The sequence below is a fragment of the Diceros bicornis genome, chromosome 18 (assembly GCF_020826845.1).
Source record: "Diceros bicornis minor isolate mBicDic1 chromosome 18, mDicBic1.mat.cur, whole genome shotgun sequence".
NCBI lineage: Eukaryota > Metazoa > Chordata > Mammalia > Perissodactyla > Rhinocerotidae > Diceros > Diceros bicornis.
Window position 1 is genome coordinate 39,935,368 of NC_080757.1, and position 21,290 is coordinate 39,956,657.

The window sequence follows — 21,290 nt, forward strand, 5'->3', positions numbered from 1 at the left end:
GACTGAGGCAAGGGTGGAGGATACAGGTACCAATAGGATCTCACAGAGGGCCTAGACTACCCGGACACTAGCTCAAATAGCAACACTGGGTGAATTAGAAAAAGGCACCCCTTCCTCAAAACCCTTGACTGCCATCTACTGGAACACTGTCACAACAGCTATATATATCTACAATGACTACAAGAGAAATGTTGCCCCCTGGAGTTGTGCAATGCACAATTTGCACACTGAGAGTGGCAATCTCCCCAGCAAATCTCCCTCTGGGAGTGGGTCTGGGTAGAAGACGCAAACATCCAGGAAGGAGGAAGAGGCTTGGCACCTCCCTCCGCAGGAGTTGGGTTGATTTCACCCTGGGGCAGGCAGCGTGGATCAGGACTCAAATGAGCCCTGGGGAGACAAGGGGCAGGGGGAGGTTGGAAAGGGCAAGTGGGAAGAGAGCCTACTAAAGTCTTGGGGCCATCAGGCCCTTCTGGGCCCCTCCTTGGGTGCCTGTACCCCTTTCCCCACCCCACCCAACTTGGTCTCCAGCGGTTGAGACTGGAAGTACTGGGGTGGGAAAGGACTCTGGCAGGGAGATTGAATCCGCGGAGTCAGGAGTCCGAGCTAGAAGGTCGCGCTCTCAGTGGTGGGACTGCAGGCCGCCTTGGAGGGGTCGGGGAAGAATCCTCCAAGGTCAGGAGAGGGGGCCAAGGAGCAGCGCCTTCGCTTTCCCTTTCCCTTCTCTCTGCTCCCAGGCTCCGGTTCAGAGGCGCTCTCTGCGCCTGCCACAGCTTCCAAACTGCGCCGCTTCCTTCTTGGGCAGAAAAGGACTTTCAGATGTTATAGCGGCGGCGACTCAGGACAGCGCCCCCTCCCCCTAACGGCCGCCTCTCCCTTTCCCCCTCGCCCCCCCTCGCCCCCCCACCTCTGGGAAGGCGCTGGGGGTGTGGCCAGGGGCCGGTATAAAGTCCCGGGGAGCCGGTCCCGGGCAGCCGCTCAGCCCCCTGCCCCGCCGCCGCCCGCCGCCTGGGCCGGGCCGAGGATGCGGCGCAGCGCCTCGGCGGCCAGGCTCGCTCCCCTCCAGCCCGCTTGCTAACTTCCCTGGCTCCATCCCTGTCCGTCAGCGGGCCGCCCCGTCTCCCCGCGCCCTCTGGGTCGGGTCCTCCAGGCACGCCGGGCGCTGCCGCCGTGTGCCCCCTGCTGCCAGCCTGCGCGCCCGCGCTCCCCGCCCGCGCCCCGCGCCCGCGCCCCTTTCTCTCCCGGTCATGCTGCCCCTCTGCCTCGTGGCCGCGCTGCTGTTGGCCTCCGGGCCCGGGCCGAGCCTGGGGGACGAAGCCATCCACTGCCCGCCCTGCTCCGAGGAGAAGCTGGCGCGCTGCCGCCCCCCCGTGGGCTGCGAGGAGCTGGTGCGGGAGCCCGGCTGCGGCTGTTGCGCCACTTGCGCCCTAGGCAAGGGGATGCCCTGCGGGGTGTACACCCAACGCTGCGGCTCGGGCCTGCGCTGTTACCCGCCCCGGGGGGTGGAGAAGCCCCTGCACACGCTGATGCACGGTCAAGGCGTGTGCATGGAGCTGGCGGAGATCGAAGCCATCCAGGAAAGTCTGCAACCCTCTGGTAAGGTGCCCCTGCCCTTGCACGCCCTCCCTGGTGTGCTCCCCTCCCAGAAGGCCGTTTATCATTCAGGCTGGCCTGGAAGGCCCTTGAAATTCCCTTGTGAGTTGAGGAGAAGGAAGGGCCCGACTGGCATGGGACAGGCTCAGCCAAAGAAACTGCTATGGAGTCCCTAGCAGCCTGTTGCCACCATCAAGAAGGACTCTGTCCCATCCGTCCATCTCAAACCTCCCGAGGGTGCCCAGTTGGGAAGAGAGGTCTTGATGGTAGTCCTGGCCGCTGATGCAAGAGTGTAAAATTAAGTGACCTGATCCAGCTCACATCCTGCAAGTGAGCAGTCTAGGGCCAGATAACTGGAGGATGGGGATGGTGCTGGGGGGTGCTTTCTATTCCTGATCCAGGGACCTCACCTCACCCTGCCCACAGGTGAAATCCCAGGGGTCTGAGAAGCCAGGGCTTGGGCTTTTGACATTGAGATGGGGTGGAGTGGGATGTGCACATTAAGGGGGGCTTTTGTCTTGAGGGGCATCAGAGTTACCCTTCCCTGAAGCCCCAGGCCAGCTCACCTCGCTGTTTGAGAGGTGTTGGGAAGACAGGGGTCTCTCTGTCAGGCCTGGGCATCTCCCCCTGCCCTGGTGCACAGGCACCCTACTTCTTCCCGGCAGGTGCCATTTGAGGTGGCAGAAGAGAAGCAAATCTTGGCTCCCAGCCCAGAGCTGCAGAAGCCTAACGGGTGTGGGATAGGGAGGAGAGAAGCAGGGAGAGAGAGAGGAAGCCAGAGAAGAGCTTTAGAAGGCCCTTCGCCCTAAACTCATTCTTACACTTTCTCTGTTTCCTTTCTCAGTGAACCTCTCAGTTTCTCCTTATAATCTTTCTTAGTCTCTTTCCTTTCTCTTATTCTTTTGTTCTTTCCTGCTGCACCTCTCAACCTCTAGTTTCACTAACAACGTTCTCCAGTTCTCCTTTCCTCAGTATCTTCCGCCCATTATCAGTTTCTTTCTCTTTCTCTCTTAGTGCCTTTTTCTGTTGTCCTACTTCTCTCACTTTCATCTCAGGCTTTCTGTTGCTCTTTCTCTCTGTGTCCCAGTCACTTTTTCTCTTTGTTTCTGTCTTTCTCTGTTACTTTGGAATCTCGCTCTGTCTGCCTTTCTGTATCTCTGCCTCTGTTTTTTGTTCCCTCTCTGACTCTGTTTTGCTCTCCCTGTGCCTCTGTCTGTGTCTGTCTCTTTTCCTGGTGCTTGAAGCTTCCATTGTTGCAGTCCGGATGCTGGGACTCCAGCCCCAAGCTTCCTGCTCTGGGTCCCAGACCGCTCCACTTCCTCAATCCTCTGCAGCTTGTGAGCCGGAGGAGAGCAGGATGTAGGGAAAACAGGAAGGAGGTGGACCCCAGGGGTCTGGGCCTCAGGCCTCTCTGCCCTTCCTGCCCCTGGGCAGTGAAAGATGGGTCAGCAGAAAACATTCTAGGAGAAATGCCAGCCTGGCACCCAGCACATCTGGGAAGGGGGGTGCTGGGGGACCAAGTCACTGCTCCTGGGGCAGAGATGCCAGTGCCAGTGGGAGAGGAAGGTGCTGATACCAGACCAGACTGGGAGTGAGGGCTGAGCCCTTGGGCTCGCTGGGTATAACGGGACCACTTTCCCTTTGTATCTCTGTCCTGCACTGGCCAGCGAGTATCTGGCACCAGATTAGGATGGCTCGTAGCTTCCTTCTCTCACCAGTTTGAACACGAGGCAGAAGAGCCCTCAGAGGGTCTTGGGCACTCCTTCTTCCCCGGCTGGGTAGGAATACCCCATCCTGTAGTGGAGGAAAATCTGATCCCCTGGGGCCTTTGAGGGGCATGGCACGAACAGTTTATGATTGTCCTGTGGACATCTTGAAAACGGCCTCAAAAGGGGGCTTTGGGTCCCCTTCGGATTACAGAACCCAGATCTCAATGCACCTCACTCTTCCCTCCTTGCCTGTCTTCCACCCATGCAGTGCATGCAGATATCTGGAGAGGGAAAGCAGAAGCCTGGAGGGCCCTGAGGAAACTAGGTAGCAACTCGGCAAGCTGTGTCCATGGCCTCTCACCTCCTAGTCATCACAGAAGTACCCCCGCCACGGCCTGGGCCACATTGCTCCGTGTGAATCGCACCCCCAGAGTTGTGCAGCAGCCCTGCAGGGTCTCTGTTGAAACAAGATGGCCAGGGCTCGGTCCCTAGCCCTGCTATTCTCTTCCACTGTCAATAGGCCACTGTCCCTCCTAGGTCCCAAGGCTTGGGCCCTCTGGCCTGGGGAATACATTGGCAGAGGGTATCTGGCGCTTCTTTCTGCCTTTTCCTCTTGGGGCTGAGCTTTAGCAGGTGACTGGAGGAAGGCAGCCTCTTGGCATACCCCTTCCCTTGGCCTGCTACGGTCCAGCTGCCTCCTATTTGTCCTGGGGCAGGTCTCCCGCTTCCATCTCCCCCCCCCACCCCCACAATGGCCCTCCTGTCCCAGCTTTCTGAGCCAGCAAATGTGGAGTAACACCACTCAGGCCACCAGAGGTGGGGGTGGGGTGGGATGTGTGCGTCAGAAGTCCACGATTCTGCATCAGTGTCTTGACCCTCGACTCATGGAATCTAGGGGAGGGGATGGTGGGAAGATCAGTGTTTGGACTGGGGAGTTCCTAAACTGTGCTCTGGGTCCCTCTGGGACAGGGTTAGGGAACATGCAGGCTGGGTTAATTTTTAGTCAACGCAGCAAATATTGTCCCCTTTGCTTCAGTACTGGGAATCTAGTCATGTCATGGGAACAGGGCCTTCCCAGAAATTCTGTGCCTTGGGGGAGGGGGGAAGGAGAAGCATGGCTGCTTAACATTTTTCCTTTAGTATTGGCAAAGCAAGAATTATTGGTGTCTCGGGTATCAGGAGTCTTTCCATCTAAAGACATAGGAGCTGCTGATATAAGTCTCTCCTCCTTCCTCTCCACCCAGTTTACTTCATTTCCTCATCTGTGAAATGGGATGGCAATAGGACCTGCCTCATACGGTTGGGGTGTCTGGCATGGAGTAAGAGCTCAATAAATTGGAGTGATGATGAGGATGGTGATGAAGAAGAAGCTGAATGGATTTAAGTTGAAGCTTAAATCCTCCTCTGATGCTGGGACTTTGGGGGATAGTAGGGCAAGTGAGCAAAGCTGGGAGGACATTCAGAGGAGTTGAGAGAGGTAGGGTGGACTTTGATACCTTTTGCTGCTGTAAACATGGGAAGGACAGGCCAGCTTTTCTTCTCTGGCTCTTTAATCTGAGGCCGGCAGCATGGCACAACAGTGAGGGGGACACTCCTCGAGCCAGACCTCAAAGAAAGGGCTTGGTATCCAGCACGGGGAGTCTTCGCTTCTCTAGACAGAGTCCAGGGGAAGAAGGAAAAGGCCTTTCTTGCAAGGCAGATGAGTGACCCTCCAGATCGTGGCTGAAACTTCTGTGTCTGGGCCCACGCAGCTCACAGCCTCACCCTGGGTATCTTGAGGAGGGCAGGGGCTAGAGTTAAGGAGAAATCACGGGGGTGAAATCAGGCAGCAAGAAAGAGGAAATCCTCTAGCTTTGACTATGAACTTTGCAACCAGTGGTGCCAAAGCTGTGAAGCCTCTTCTCTCTCTGGGTGCCTTCCCTTTCTCTGTTGCTGGAGCAAAGACCAAGGTTTCCACTGTGATTCGATGTTGTTGGCCTAGTTCCAAGCAGGGGCGTGAGGAGGTGACCTGGTCTATCCCTCCCATCTCCCAAACAAGCCTTTCAGAGGTCAGGAGGTCAGAACTTTCAGGGGGCTAGGTCTGACTGCGGCTCCCGCTCAGAGGGGAACCCACAGGGATTGGGGTTTTTCCAGAGGGAGCCACTTGGATGAGCAGCACCGGGTGGCTGGAACTGCTGCACTAGTAGGGAAGTAGCAAGTATTTAGCCAGTTTTGGAGATGGGAAGGTTAACATTTTCCAGAGACCCAAGGCTATGACCTCACCCTCCCAAACCAAATGCCTATGGATGGATTCTGCAGTGGGTCCTCAGTCCTCCAGCTAAGCAAGGCCAGGCGAGGAAAAGTTACAGATTAAATGGAAAGTCAACAAGCCATGGTGCAGTGAGTGTGCCCTGCCCTGAGTCTGTGTCTCTGCCCAGGGCAGGGTCAGAGTGCAGTGTGCACGCGCGAACTAGTGTGTGCCTGGACATGTGATTGTTTATGTTTGTGATTCTTGAGTCCCAGCCTGTCTGTGTCTGAGTGAGCAGATATGGACATAGTCTGTGTACCTATGTCCCCATGAGAGTAAGTAAGGAGCTACTCTCCCTGGCTGGTGTGTTCTACTCTAAGCTTATACACCAGCTAGGGGTAAGTGTGCTAGGCTGTGGGCAAAACTAAGAAGGGGGTGGCCAGGCAGGCTGCCTGCTCAGTTTTCCCCACATAACCCCTTCTATGTGATGTGGGTTACGACCAACACAAGCATATAAGCTACGCTTCCAGGCTCGCCCTATGCCCCATGCAGCCTCAGATTTCAGGGAGTGGACCCAGTTGTCTTCCTGAATGGTACCTCTTAAGTTAAGGGATAAACATTCCAAATGTCCATTAATAATCTCCTGAGTGTTAGTCATTTGTGAACTTTTAGTCATAGAATCTCAGCATTGGAAAGCATGTTTGCAGTCAAACGTCTACTCCAGATCTCTAGATTCGTGAGGCCTCTACCACCCCAATGCTCCACACCTCCAGGGTGGGGAGCTCTCTATCTCCTGAGGCAGCCCCATTCATTAGAAAACTCTTCCTTATTCCTCGAACCTATGAACATTCTGCCTGTGACCAAGAGGAGCTAGTGTCACCGTGCAAAGTAACGCTTTCCTGTATGGTCATGAAAATAAAGCAAACTCAAAGGAAAGACAACGAAACCTTTTCAAGTTCAAAGGGTGCCCCCAAGTTAGTGTCATGGGTTGTGGCAAATGAGTCCCTGTAAGACCTTCCAGCCTTTCCCAGGTAAAATGGTGGTGCCTTTGTTCACATCTCAGCTCAGCCTCTGTCGTTCTGACACTTGGCTCTAATTCCTTTAGGTCTTTCATTTCCTCTTTCTCTCCATTCCCCACCTCCAGCCTATACCCCTGAAACACTGTGACCCCATCCACAAGTCTCATGGCTTTGTGCAAGGTGGACTTGATGTGGGGAGGGGTCACTGGTCAGCCTGGGCCTTTTTGGCCAGAAAGGTTCCTTGGGGGAGTCTTTAGGGAAGAGCCTGGATCCCAGATCTTTCTACTGTTTCCTAACTGGCTCAGGGTCCCTCTTCTTATGGCCCCCTTGGCACAATCCTGGTCTTCTGAAATTTATCTGCCCCTTCTTCGGCTGCCTACATCAGCTGGGAGGTCTTGCTATAGTGTCTTCTGTTTGGTTGACCCTCAGGAACTTGATGTCATCTCTGGACAGAAGTCCCCTCTGGACTGTCCTTCCTGGGATGTTAAATATGCAGGAGGATGGATTATATCTATCTGCTGCATTTATTCCTTCCCTTAGATTCTTTTTTCTAAGTTAGCCCTGCATCCGTGACAATTCTTCCCATCCTTGGTGACTCAATTTTATAAATAACCTTTGGTGTGGAATCTTGACAAAGTCTTTCTGGGGGTCTGTATTTCTCCTTGCCTGGTTTCCCTTTGTGCACATGCATCCCCCCACATCCCCTGGAATTAGGAGAATAAAAGGAGAACTAAACCCCCAACTAACTTTGGCTAGGCAGAAAAATACCATTTGACCCAGAGGCAGCTCTGGGACCGCTGCCATGCATGGAGGAACCTGCTAACTCCCCAGGAAAAAAAAAATCCTGACGCAAACCAGATGTAACCGTCTGTCTGGCTGCCAACATCTGGAATGCTGGCAGGGACTTTGCACTCAGGCCGGTAGCGAGCTGCCAAGCTGGAGCATTTCAGAGGTGACTCTGATGTGCGGAGAGGTCTTGTAGCCTCTTTCTCCAGCTCAGCCCTCTGTTCTGGTTTTGGCTGCCTGGAAGGAGGAGCAGTGGTTTTGGTTCTGGGACTTCTGGATGGAATTTTTCTTGATTTCAGTTAGAGTCTTTAGGAGATCCCAGGGAGAGGGCGGGGGTCCAACCTCACCATCCCCATCTCCAGATCCACGGTGCCCTGGCTCTGGGCAACAGAAATGGACTTTGGATGGGGTCTGAAGTCTAAGGATGGAAGACTTTGGGGTGAGGGACTGAAGGGATGTGTGAGGGTGTTCTCTTGGTCCTGGGGCCACACAGAGTGTCACACACACACTTTCACATGCAGGCATACACACCCACTCCCACTTCTCTCCTGTCCAGCCAATGGGGAGAGCCTTTTGGGCCAGATTTCTCATCACTCATGGAAACTTTGATTCTGGCCATTTGGAAGAGGGTCAGCAGAGCCAACAGCCCTGGGGATCCCCTGGCTGGCTCAGCCAGATGCTGAAAAAAGCAGGAAAAGAGACAAGAAGAGAGAGCAGATGGAGAGGGGGATGGTAGGAGGAGCTGAGTGGAGGGGGGACAAGATCCGGTGGAGGGCCCCTGCCTGCCTTAGACCTCCCTGCAGGGCCCAGGGGATGGACCCTCCTGCCATCTGGGCAGCTGCAGCTGGTGACTCAGCTGAGGGCCGGACTGGGTGGGGTGAGGGACAAGTCAAGGACTTCAAGAGGAATATTCTCCGGAGGAGATCGAGGGGAGTGGGGAGGAGACTGGGGTACTTCTTTCATTTCTTCCCACCCCCCAAGCCCCCTGCTCTTCCCCAGCGCCAGCCTGGAGAATCTCCAAGAAGCAAACTGGTGGGAGGCTGGGTTGGTGTGCTGCCCTGTCCTTTCCCAGTGCTGACCTCTCTCCATCTTGGCCTGACTGCAGACAAGGATGAGGGGGACCACCCCAACAACAGCTTCAGCCCCTGCAGCGCCCATGACCGCAGGTGCCTGCAGAAGCACTTCGCCAAAATTCGAGACCGGAGCACCAGTGGGGGCAAGATGAAGGTCGTCGGAATGCCCCGGGAGGAAGCCCGGCCTGTGGTGAGGACCTCTGACCTACAGATGCGCATGTGCATAGGCAACAACACCACCACTGCCACCACACCGGATCTGGACTGTGTTCATTCGGCAAACATTCTTTGGATGCCTAGTGTGTGCAAGATGCATCTAGTATGCGTCATCAGGACCCAGAGAGTCCTCATTCCTTTCCTTGAAATTGCTTTCCTGCTCATCAGTTCTGTACATTGGTACAGCTGAAGGGATTGTTAAATACTGAAATACTTCTGTACTCGTTGGTAGATAGCAGTTGCCCCAAGCCTCCTGATGTTTCTTGGCCCTTGTCATGGATTCCCTACCCCAGAGCTTCTCAGTAACTAAAGGGTTGATGCTGGCCATAGCAGGGGGCCTTGGGACCCTGCTTCAGGGGCTGGCTAATGTCCTTTCTGATGGGTGGTTCTGGCGGATCCGTGCCTGGGTCTTACAGGTTGTTAATTGTATGATTTCATCGATCCTTCTCCATAGGTTTCCACAGCCCCTTTCCCCACGTCCCTTCACTTCACACCCCTCCTTTTTCAAAGCTCTGGCTTAAGATCCTCTCTTCAATGTCCCTTACTGTGCCCCCAGTGTCTTCTGAACCCAAGCCCCTCCCTTCACCTCATTGGCCCTGCCCAGCCTCCAGGCCTTGACCTTCCTTTCAAGGCCTTCAGTCCTTCTCTGACCCCCAGTCCTGGTCCTCCTGCTGCTCTGCCTTCTGCTAAGCAGTTTCATCCTTCCCCTCTAGCCCCAGGGCTCCTGCCAGAGTGAGCTGCACCGGGCCCTGGAACGGCTGGCCGCCTCACAAAGTCGCACCCACGAGGACCTCTACATCATCCCCATTCCCAACTGTGACCGCAACGGGAACTTCCATCCCAAGCAGGTGGGTCTCCCTCTCCGCTGGCTCTGCCCTGACCTCAGCTCCAGGGGCATTCCTGGCCTCTCCACAGGGTGGTCCAGGATGGTGATCTCAGGAAGGGGGAGGCCCCCCAACTAACCCCTTGGACCCTCCCTAAACCCTCCCCCAGCCTCAGAATCTCGGCTCATTTTGCCCACTCACTCATTTTGGAGATGAGGAGACTGAGGTCCAGGGAGGGGTAAAGGCCACCCCAAAGTCACAGAATGAATTAATGGCAGGTGGGTTATCCTGCCTCCCTGTCCAGGGCAATTTCCATCATCTCTGGATTCACCATCTGATGTAGACCTAGTACTCCTGCCAACCTCTGCCTCCCAACACTCTCACTCCCCCTACTCCATTCCTATGAGTAGGTCTTTTCTGTCACAGACTGTCTGAGATTTCATCTGGGAATGGAAGGGCTAGGTCATGAGGAGCTGAGGAGGAAACTCAGCTTGCCTCTTCCCTCAAGCTGAACAGCCAGACCACCTGGGGTTCAGCCAGGTTGGAGGTAAATCCAGATCTGACAGTTGGAGACGGGAGCTTTGGGTGGAAGCCTAGGAAAGAGGGGGGCAGGAGAGAAGACATGAGTGTAGCAACCTCCATGCTCTCTCATGCCCTTGGAACTAGGTTCCTCTGACGAGCCCCTCAGGAGGCTGGGATGTGCAGCAAGGGTGGTCTGCTCCAGCCTCATCTCTGACCAGTCAGAGTTGGACCCACTTGGAAGAGTGGCATATCTAGGCAGGGCACTGGGGTGCCTTGTGCTGGGTGTGGCCTGGGGATCCCTGACCTAGATGTCTTTCCCCAGCTATTTGTGGGCATAGGCACACACTCCCACTCCATGCATATCCACAAAATAGGTTGCCACTCGGCCAGCAGAGGCCTAACTAGGAGGAGAAGGGCTGCCCCTGGGTCTGTGCATGCCAGGATGGCATGAGGAGGTTATGAGGTGGTGTGCAATGAGTGGACCAGAGGGGGCCCCTCCAAAACCAATGCCAAACCTATCTCCAACATTTATCCCAACACCAATTTTATCCTTGTCTCAATTTTTAAAACCTTTTTCTCCTCATTAAAAAAAATTAATAGACTTTATTTTTTAGAGCAGTTTTAGGTTTACAGAAAATTGAGCGGGAAATACAGAGTTCCCATCTACCCTCCCACCCCCAGTTTCCCCTATTAACATCTTGCATTAGTGTGGTACATTTGTTACGTTTGAGGAACTAATATTGATACATATTATTATTATTTTAGTTTATTTTTTTGATGAGGAAGACTGTCTCTGAGCTAACATCTGTGCCAATCTTCCTCTATTTTGTAGAGGAATCTTCCTCTATTTTGTTCCTCTATTTCCTGTATTTTGTATGTGGGATGCTGCCACAGCATGGCTTGATGAGCGGTGTGTAGGTCCGTTTCGGGGATCTGGACCTGTGAACTCTGGGCTGCCGAAGTGGAGCACACGTACTTAACCACTATGCCACCAGGCTGGCCTCTTGATACGTTATTATTAACTAAAGTCTATAGTCTTTATTAGGGTTCACTCATTGTGTTGTACCGTTCTATGTGTTTTCTTCCCCCAATTTTTGTCCCACTGAAAGTTCTGACACTTGACCCTTTTCCCCCAGACCAATTCTGACCCTTGACACAACCTTCACTCCAACTCTAAATCTGACTCTGAAATACTCCTTTGCCCCCTGCCCTCTCTCCTCCTGCTGTCTAATCTTGACCCAAACTTTAGTCCAACTGCTTTAGTTGTTCTGACCTTAGCTTCTATCTTTATCCCAATTCCATTTTTGACCTGGGCTCTAAGCCTAACCCAACTCAAGTTTTAGTCATAATTCTCAATTCTACTGCAACCCTTATCCTGATCCTACCTTAACTTCAACTTGGATGCTGCTCCTAACCACATCCCATTCCTCAAGTCCAAACCCGATCAGAACACACACTCAACACGTCTCCAATCTGAACTCTAGCTTTTCAAACCCAGCTGTACCTTTAAACCCCATGGATCCGGTCTGCCCTCCAGTTGGGCTGCAGAGCCTTCTCAGAGCCCTGACTTTCAAAACTCTCTGGACCTCTCCTTCTCGGCCAAGTTCTCTCCACTGCGAGAGCTCAGAGGACCTGTGCTCATGAAAGAGCTCCTCCCTCAGAGGCCGTCTTGGAGCAACTGTCTGACTTGGGGGCTGGGCTGGCATTGGGGTGAGCTGCCTGAGAATTGACTTCTCACATCCTTGTCTTGGCAGTGCCACCCAGCCCTGGATGGACAGCGCGGCAAATGCTGGTGTGTGGATCGGAAGACGGGAGTGAAGCTTCCGGGGGGCCTGGAGCCGAAGGGGGAGCTGGACTGCCACCAGCTGGCTGACAGCTTCCACGAGTGAGCCCTGCCAGCGGGCAGGGGACTCAGTGCCCCCTGCTACTCTCTCCCCTGGAGGCTGCAGAACTGACCTGGAGCCTGAGTCTGAGTCCTGGCTCTGCCTCCAGCCCAGAAGTTTCCCTTGGGTGTGTGTGTGTATGTGTGTGTGTGTGCGTGTGTTTATGAGCTTGGGTGTGCCCTTGGGATGAGCTGGAGCCTAGGGGTATCCTCTTTGGGTTTAGATAGCCCAAGAGGTCTGAGAGTGGCAATGGGGAGCCCTGGTGTGTTTCCAAATTGATCCTGGATTCATTCATTCATTCAGCCATCTAGCCACTCAGCCATCTAAAAACATTTATTGACCACATACTACATGCCAGCTCTAGTTTTCAGCCCTGGGGGCTCTTATTCTGCCTTCCTCTGATTTGGGCATCTGGGGCCACCTCCTATAAGATGAGCACAACCCTGTGGAAGAAGAGAAGTTCCATTCCCAGAATCAGAGGAGGAAAGTAGACGTGTACCTTGACAGCTGTCCCTCCCCTCAATCTAGTCAGAGGGTAGAGGCTGTAGGGAAGGTGTGGGGTGGCAGATGGCTCAAAGGTCAGGAGACCCAGACCCATTTCCAAAGCTCAGGCCTGCCAGGCTCCCCTTCTCTTTCTCCCAGGTCCCTCCAGGGGGAAGGACCTACAGAGACAAGCCCAGGTCCATCTCGGCTTTTGTGTTGAGAATTGTGCCATTTGCTTGGTTGCCTGGCAGCTGAGACCCCGCTATAGGGGAGGGAAGAGAAAGGCATGCAGGACAGAGGGTTGGGGAGGTGGGGCTCATTTCTGAGCAGTCAAGATCAGAGGAAAGAATGCATGGTTGGACTGTATGTGCCTGATGGAGAAGAGGACCCGCGTGCTGGGGGTGAGGGACTTGCCTGGGGTCTTGCTTCTTCCCCCATTTGTGGTCACAGCCACGAAGTCACCAGGATGACTCCATCCTTCAGTGGCTCACACCCTGTGGCTCTGCCTCCCTCCTCACATCTCCTTCCCCTGCACCTCCCTCCCCTACACTGCCTTACCCCCTGGGCATTTTCTGGCTTGACTGGATAGAAGGAGACTTAGGGACCTACCAGTTGGCCATGGTATCTTTTCTTTTTCTTTTTTTTTTTTTACAAAACAAAAAAAAAATCTAGACAATTGTGTTCGGTTGATTTATTTAAAATTAGAGACAGGGATGCACCAGGGGTGGGGAGACCTGTCTTATGTGGTAAAAGGACTTCAAAAGGTCAGCCAGTTCACCCTCCTCTTCCCTGCAGCCTCTTCCTAGGGGGCCTCTCCATCCCCAGACTCTGTGCTGTCTTTGTTCAGACTCCTGGTGGGCAAATAATGGCTTCTGAACGGAGGGAGCAAGCAAGGACAGCCCTGCTGGGCCAGAGCTATTTCTGGGATCAGCTGGTGTGTGAAGCTGGGGCATTTCCTAGGACATCAGGCAGATTGGGTTTGCATCTGGATTTGATTTATTAATTTAGTATGAGGGAGGCACTGCCCTGAAGTTGGGGAAAGGGGATAAACTCTCCAACGCATTCCACAGCTCTGACTGCCTAGATTCCTGACTGGGAGGTGTGCTAAGATTTGATTCTGAGGGGTTGGGACTGGGGGCATCTTTGGTCTTGCTCTCCTGGGCTCACCAGGCTGTGGGCTCCTGGTGCCAGCCCCAGAATTTGTGCCCATGTGGTATGACTGGATTCCTGGTCGTCTCCCAATGCCCCTCTCTATCCTCCACCTCTGTGCTGTGTGAGTGTGTGTGTGTGTGTGTGTGTGTCTGTTGGTTGTGTGTTGATCTCTTGGGTGGGGGTTCCTTCCCAGGAGGTCATGGGCAGCCTGGAGAGCCCTTGCACTGAGTCTGCTGCACTCGGGGGAGTTCCCTCCTATCCGGCTGTCTCCTGGATTCCCAGCCCCTCCCTGGCTCCAGAGGCACTCCCAGGCCTCTAGATTTCCCTGGGCCCTGATGCACTGGCACCTGTGCTGTCTGCATCTTGAGTCTGGGGCTGCAATCCTCGTAGCGCTGCCTTGGTGGCGGCATCCTGTAGCCGTCTGATTTCCCTGAGGCACTGTGGCCCACTGCCAGCAGCAGGAGATAAAGAACAAAGTGATGCTGAGGGTTGCTCCCTCGGCCTCCTGGCCACTCTTCACAGAACACCCTACTTCTGGGGCTGAGGCCAAGGCATGTTGGGGTAGGAGGTGGGTACAGGCTGACGATTAAGTTTTAGTTCCCCACACCAGGTATAGAGAGAGTATCTCTTTCCCTAAAGCATCTCTTTAGATTCCCCTCTGTCTCCAGCCCTCTTCCCAATGTTCTAGCCTTGGCAGTGGGTGATACGAGGTTCTTTTTCTTTCATGGGCCTCCAGAAAAAGCAGGGTCTGCTTGCGAAGAAGCTGCATGTGTGGCCTGGGATGTGCCTTTGGGATATACGTATATTTGTGGTGTGTGTGTGAGTGCACACATGTGCAAATATGGTAAAGTGATATTTGAAATGTGAGTGAGAGTATGGGCTTTTACAGGGTATGTATATCTGGTGTGGGTGTGCATAGATGAGATGCACATTTGTGTGGTGTGTCTATGTGGGCTGTATGAATCTGAGTGTGAATGTGTGTGATGTGAAGAGAGAGGAAAGGAGAAATTCACCAAGTATGTATGTACTTCCCTCCCGGCTGTGAGTGAATGACCATCGCTCATTAGGTGTCTCCACCGCAGGGTTTGTGGGGAGCTGTCTAGCACCAGAGAATAGAGGATGTGCACTTTGGGAGGGGGAATTCCACATCCCACAGAAACTGCCCCCCACCCCTGGTACTTGCCCCCACGATCTGGGAGCCAGGTCTTAGGTGTCAAAAAAGAAGGAAATAAAAGCATCTCTATGTCAATGTGGACATGCTCCTCCACTGCCAGGTCAGAGGAAGTGAACTGTCACGGGCAGTGTCACAGTGTGGAGAACTGGGCTCCAGAGAGGAATTGCTAGTTTGCACCTAGGCCCTCCCACCATGGCCTCCAAAGACCCTTGAATGGTCACTCTAGTTGCCACAGGGGCATCAGCATTTCTGGCAGAGGTGGAAGGGAGGAGGTGGTGAGGACCAAACTCTTGTGTCCTAGTGGGGCCAACGTACCTGGATGAAGTTAAAACTGAAGCCCTTGAGAGCTCTGCCCTGCCTCCTCAAGAAATGTCATTCCCCCCCTCCCACACCCAACTGTGGCTTGGAGCAGCAAGATGGGGGGCACCTTGCCAGGCTCCCCTAGCCCATTGGTACCGATCTACATCAGGCATTTGGTTTCCATTTCCCAGCTCATTAGTGGAGATCAAGCCCTGATGTTGGGATGAGGGTTGGGGGCTGGATTTTAAATTGGCAAGAAGGCAGGGCGGGAGTAGGGAGAAAAAAATGGAGACTTGGACCGACTCCAGTGTTGGATTCAGGTGGGGGAATCTCTGGCGAGCTGGCCAAGCCTCCTAGCCTCTCCTCCTATCAGGGCCCTGAGGTTCCAACCATTGCCATCCCTTCAACTCCTTCCAGGAAAAGGCCGCTTGTCCCAACCCCTCTGCCCTCTGGGCCAGATTTGACCACCAAGCTGCTCCAGGAATGTTATGAGGCATGCAGGACTTGGGGAACCTGCTTGGCCCCCCTTCTTGGGGAGGATATGGCTGTGTGGTAAATGACCCCGAAATATTCCCAGCCAGAGAAACTCCCCCTGCATTCCAGACCACTATGGCAATGTCACCTCTGACCTAGAAAGAGAAAGTCAAGATGATGTGGTTGGATGGAGCTGGGGGGCAGGCTCGCAGCTGGGATCTTGGGTCCTCATAGGGAGGAGGGGAGGAAGGGGTGGTTTGTGAGTGCTGGGGAGAGCGTCAATGGGGAGGAAGCATATTCAAGGGGGAAGAGGGAGTTAATGGGAACAATAAGCAGAGGAGAGACAATGGGGCGGACCTTAGGGAGCAGACACCACTCCAGCCAGCCAAGAGTCTAATTAGATCCTCACTGTCAGAGTGACCTGTCCCTTCTATGTCTGAGGCCCCAGGGGTTGGGGAGGGTGGGGTCAGGGAGTAGAAGGGGGGTGCTGCAGATAATTAGAAACATGCTCTACTGAGTCAGCAGGCGCCACCAGGACCACCTCTCCCCTCCCCGCCTCCCTCTCTTCCCCAGGTCCCCACCCCCCTTCCCCACAACCTGGACAATTCCAGCTGGACTAGGGGAGGGGCTGGTGGAGCCTGGGAGTAGAAACCCAGTGGGATTGGCTTCCTGGCCCGTACACAGTCTCTAAAGTGCAAACAACATATTTTCGCCATGCATTGGTATTTAATTACATACAAAAACAGAGCCATTAAACTGAAATTAAACCCTTGTTGGAGTCACTTAATTCAGGGCATGACAAATTGCTTTCAGTGGAGGTGGCTGTGAAGTCCCTCCAGGGAGAGATGGAGATTAGTGGCTTCCCTGGCTGGCTGGGTCCCCTCGTTCTCTTGGCCCCCTTGCCAGCTCTAAATTCTGAAATTGGGGTCTGAGCCTTCTTCCTAAAGACCACCCAAACTAAGGGGAAGCCTCTAACTTTGTTCAGGGTGATGGGAATGGAGGGTTGGGGAATCACAGAATCACTGTCCAACCCAATTTTCGACAACCTAGTCCATTTAACCAGTGGGGAAGCTGAGGTCCAGGTGCCAAGGTCATCCAGAGACAGGGTTTAGACACTGGCCCCAAGCCACGACCAGGAAGGCTGGTTTTTCAGGCTTGCGACCTTTCCCCCTGGGCCTGTAGACAGAATTTGGGGCTGGACATGTGAGGGTTGGGGAACAAGAGCAGGCTCTGGTCGAGGAGAGTAGATTTCTCCAGAACTGGGTTCCCATCTGGTCCAAGTCTGGAGACAGCAAGGAAGGTAAAATGATGGTTCTGGGGTGTGGGCTGCTGAGGCAGCCTTAACTTCCTGGAGGGCAGCCTGGTGCCCAGACTCTGGAAATCAGGCAGACCTGGTTGCTTAGCACCTGAGTGAGGCTGGGCAAGTGAGATCTTTCACTCCTGTGAGCCTCAGTTTTCCCATCTGTCAAATGGAGATGGAAATTCCTATCTATAGTGTTCCTTTGAAGACCAGTGGGCAGAATGCATGAACAGGGCTCGGGGCCAAGTTCAATGAGTGGTTCTATCAGACTTCCTTCTCAGGACCTCTGGTTCCGCATTTGTAATAAGACCCAGCTGGGACCTGGTGCTTTCCAGGGCCTTTGCTTGCTCTGACCCTCTCTGTTTGCAGCCCTTTCTTCTCCCTCCAGCCTCCTTCATTCCTTCAGTTTCCCTTCTCTCCTCTGTGGTCTAGTTGTCTAACTATGGACAGAGGTCTGTGGTCTGGGGTCTGTCGTTAAACTGCTGGGTAGGAAAAGGCAGGCGCATGCCCCTGAGGCTTCCCTGCTCACCTAGTCTTCCAGTGGCTGCATGTGAGGCCCATCTGAGAGGTGAAAGGAGACCAATGGGGACAGGGGCTGCACTCCTGGGGGTGGGGGTGCTGGGGGTGCGGAGGGAGGTTGTGGTCTCCCTCCCCCGTGTGCCCTCTATGATCTGGGAACCTGCTCTCCTGATTGGAACCAGATGGGTCTGCTATGGCTGGGGGCCTGTCTCAGAAGTCCACTCACTCAGTGTCCTCCCCCAGGAGGGGAGAGGCGGCATAGACTAAGGGGAAGTGGAGGTGTGGGGGGTCCTTTTCACTGGGGTTGGGAGAGAGAGTCCTTTCCCTTCTCTCTACTCTCCAGGCTAGTGGCCTAGAAACTTTTCTATTAGCCAAGGGAGTGTGGTGGTGGGCTGGTTGCTGGCTGAGGACAAGTCTCTCACTGAGGCTTGGGTGGGCAGTCCTTGACCTTATGACAGCCTCCTCTGGGAGCAGCAATCCCCCCAGGCCCCTGCACCAAAGCTCAGCTGCAGATTGCCAAGTAGGGGATGATTGTGCCTGTCCTCTGTCTCCTGGAGGGGCCTCAAGGTCATTCCCTTCACCCCTGGCCTCCTTGGCGTGGGTAGACAGAGAGGTTCCTGACCTGGGGTTGGAGTGGAAGGGCCAGGCTGAGGCCCAGGGTACCCATATTGCAGGTCTGGCAGCTACCGGGCTGCAGATGGCTCCCCTGCCAGCCTGGCGGCCAGCACAAATGCGTTACAGCTGTACCTCTATCCACTTGCCCCTGAGAGTCTAGAGACAGAAGCAGGGAGCCCCCGGAGACTCAGAGGGGCACACATGGAGAGCCAGAGTGGGTGGAGGACAGGCCAAGACAGCTGCCCAGCAAACCCACGTTGCTGAGAGAGTGAGGAGGACAAGGAAACCCGAAGCTCTGGAAAAAGCTTCCCCAACGTGCAGGGATTGGAGTGGGGGCTACCTGAGGAAGGATGGCATTGGGGGCAGGGTACTGCCTGGCAGCCAGGGCTCATGGCCCTTGCGTACCTTCCTGGTCCTGGTCTCTGAGCAGAGCCAGAAGCTTCTAAGTTGGAGCAGCAGGGAGGGGAGCCCAGCCTCGTCACCACCCAGGGGAAATTAGACCAGACTGCTCAGGAAATAAATTCAATTTTCCAGCATTATGGAAGGTTAGTCGGACAATAGAGGTTTTTTCCCCCCAAAAAACATAAGAAAAAAAAGTCCAATTGCCTTTGGCTAAGCTGTTTCCCAACTTCATTTCTCAGCCTCAGTTCAAGTCTTCTCATTCAAAGTGACATGTGACTGCTCGGTGACCCTGGCCTGATCTCAGCTGGAGGGGTCAGGCCAGGCCAGCCCGAACCGTGACCACCCCCACTTCCAAAAGCCCTGGGCAGGCCCAGCCCCATGCAACGAGGGAGGTACTGTGGTAAAAACAAAAACCATCCCCCAAAGAGCTTTTGAGTTTAGGGGCGGGTGTATTCTACATCCCAGGCAACAAGCCCAGAGGAGTTTATATTAAAATGTAAACTGAGACCTTAAAAGTTTTGAACAGTTTTCTTTTTGGGGGGAGGGGTGGAGGAGGTTGCCTTTAAAATGCAAATGGGCCTTGTTAACCCTTGCTTGGGTAGTTCTTGGGGCTCTAATGAGAGAAGAGGGCCCTGCAGGCTGGGGGAAGGGCCAGCCTCCAGTTGTGCTGTCTGCAGACGGTGGCCTTGTGGGGGACTCCAGGCACTGGTAGAGGAAAGGAGGTCAGCATAATCCACAGTAGAGGGCCAGCCCAGGGTGGGGGAGAGCAGAGGCTGCCGGGAGGCAGATAAATTCTGGGGTGGGAGGTAGGAAAGGGAAAGACCACACAGGAAGCTTTGGGGAGAGCAGGGCAGTATCTGGGCTGGAGAGGGGTGTATGTGTCAGGGGAGAGGGGATGGCTCTAGCCTGGTAGCTGAGGAAGGTCACTCCCAAGAAGACCAGGGCTGGGAGCAGCCTTCAAGTTCTTCTCCAGCATACCCATTACACAGATGGAAAACCGAGGCCTAGATGGCTCTGTGACTTGCTTGTCTGAAGGCATAAACGAGCTGGTGGCAGAAACAGGTTAGAACTCAGGGCAATGTTCTTTTCACACCATCTCCCAGGGAAGCCAGGGTGGGTCTTTGGGCATCCAAATAGGAAGAGACTCTTCAGGTCTCATTTGAGAGGAACAGCTATCATTTGAGAGGAAGGAAGGAGGTCCTGATGGAAGATTCTGGGTAGAAGATTACAGGGGGCAATGTGCCACCTTCCAGGCAGAAATAGGGATGGGTCACTTTGTCAACATCCTGAGCGGCTTGGGGCTAGGGACTAGGGTGGGGACCTAATCCCTGATGGGAGAAGAGAGGTTTGGCAGAGACACCAGAAGGAGGGGCAGACAACCCTATCCTGGTGTAGGTGGAGGCAGGGGATTGGACTTGATGACCTCTGGTTCAGTGAGCTCCAAATGTCGTCATTATCATCGTCACCATGGGTTTGGGTCCAGATTGCCTGGGTTCAAATCACACTCTGCCACTTATTATGGTTGGACCCTGGGAAACTGACAATCTCCTAATCCAAGTTCCCTATCCATCAAATGAGGGTAAATAACAGTACTTATGTAGTGTTGTTGTTGAGGTTAAATGAGATAACATACAGCCAAGCTTCTAACAAATATTCGCTGCAGTTCCAGCAGCATAGTCCTAGGCATACAGCAGGCACTCAAGGAGAGCAATGGGAGTGCTATCTTTCCTATAACGAACACTTGGACTCCATGGGCTACAAAGTGCATTCACATCCAGTGCATCTAGGCTTCCCTCAACCCTAATTTTGTGAGGTGGATATTACAGTTGAGGAAACCGAGGCTCAATGCCCAGAGAAGTGACTTGCCCTAAATCATGTGGCTTGTCAATGACAGAGGGGACCTGCCACCCAAATCTGCCTGACCACCCAGGCTTGTAATTCTTGATGCAGAAGAGGGAAGATGTGTGTGTGTGTGTGTGTGTGTGTGTGTACGTGCTTAGGTGGGTGTGGGGTGAACTAGGAAAACGATATGTCACATCTCAATGTTCACAGGGTGTCACATCTGAATTCTGTGGAGGAAAGAACATCTCTCCTGGGGCACACGCAGACTTCCCCCTGCCTCCTGGCTGACCCTGGTGTACCTAATTCTGCACTGTTCACATGGGAGCTCAGCACATATTTGGGAAATGAGTGAATGAGTGAGTGAGCATCAGTCTCCCTTCTCCTCCTCCTCCCCGTTCTCTCTTTCTGGTTCCCTGCCCCCCAGGCCTGCTCCAAGCCAAGCCCCACTTGCCCCCCTTGGCAAGATTCAACTGGGGAGAGGTGAAGGCTGAGATGCCTTCCCAGAAACAGTTACAAAACAAGCCCCTGGCTGGCTCCAAGGACAGAGTCAGGAAGAAGAGAGTCTGCTTTGCTGGGGCTGAAGGCCCCAGCCTGGCCAGGACTGGGGAGATTGTGGGGGTGGAGAACATGGCTGGGCAGGGCCCTGTCTAGAGGGATGCTATGGATTGAATTGTGTAACCCAAATTCATATGTTGAAGCCCTGACCCTCAGTGGGACTGTATTTGGAGATAGGACTTTTAGGAGGCAATTAGGGTTAACTGAGGTCATAAGGGTGGGGTCCTAATCTGATAGAACTGGTGGCTTTATAAGAAGAGGAAGAGAGAGTTCTCTCTCTACAAGTATGTGCTGAGGCCGTGTGAGCACACAGTGGGAAGGTGGTCGTCTGCAAGCCAAGAAGAGAGCCCTCACCAGAACCCAACCATGCTGCCACTCTGGCCTCAGACTTCCAGGCTCGAGAACTGTGAGAAGATAAATGTCTATTGTTTAACACACCCAGTCTGGTATTTTGTTATGGCAGCCTGAGCAGACTAATACAAGGGGGTCTGGGGGTCCCTGGTCCTGCTCTTTCCCACATGGTCCTTCCAAGCTCAGAGAGAACCCAGGACCCAGGCCCAGATCAAGGAGGCTCCTGCCCCAGCCTGTCTCGGAATGAGAGCCCCTATTCTTAGGCTCTTATCAC

The 21,290-nt window shown here is 54.0% G+C and overlaps 1 protein-coding gene across 1 annotated transcript; it reads left to right on the forward strand.

The window, feature by feature from the left end:
* The first annotated feature begins 991 nt into the window (after positions 1-991).
* On the forward strand, positions 992-15,672 carry IGFBP4 (insulin like growth factor binding protein 4). Its single transcript, XM_058560917.1, has 4 exons — positions 992-1,593; positions 8,437-8,594; positions 9,334-9,468; positions 11,721-15,672. Exons 1-4 carry the CDS (start codon positions 1,245-1,247, stop codon positions 11,853-11,855), a joined length of 777 nt encoding a protein of 258 aa, XP_058416900.1. The 5' UTR covers positions 992-1,244; the 3' UTR covers positions 11,856-15,672.
* The last annotated feature ends 5,618 nt before the right edge of the window (positions 15,673-21,290 follow it).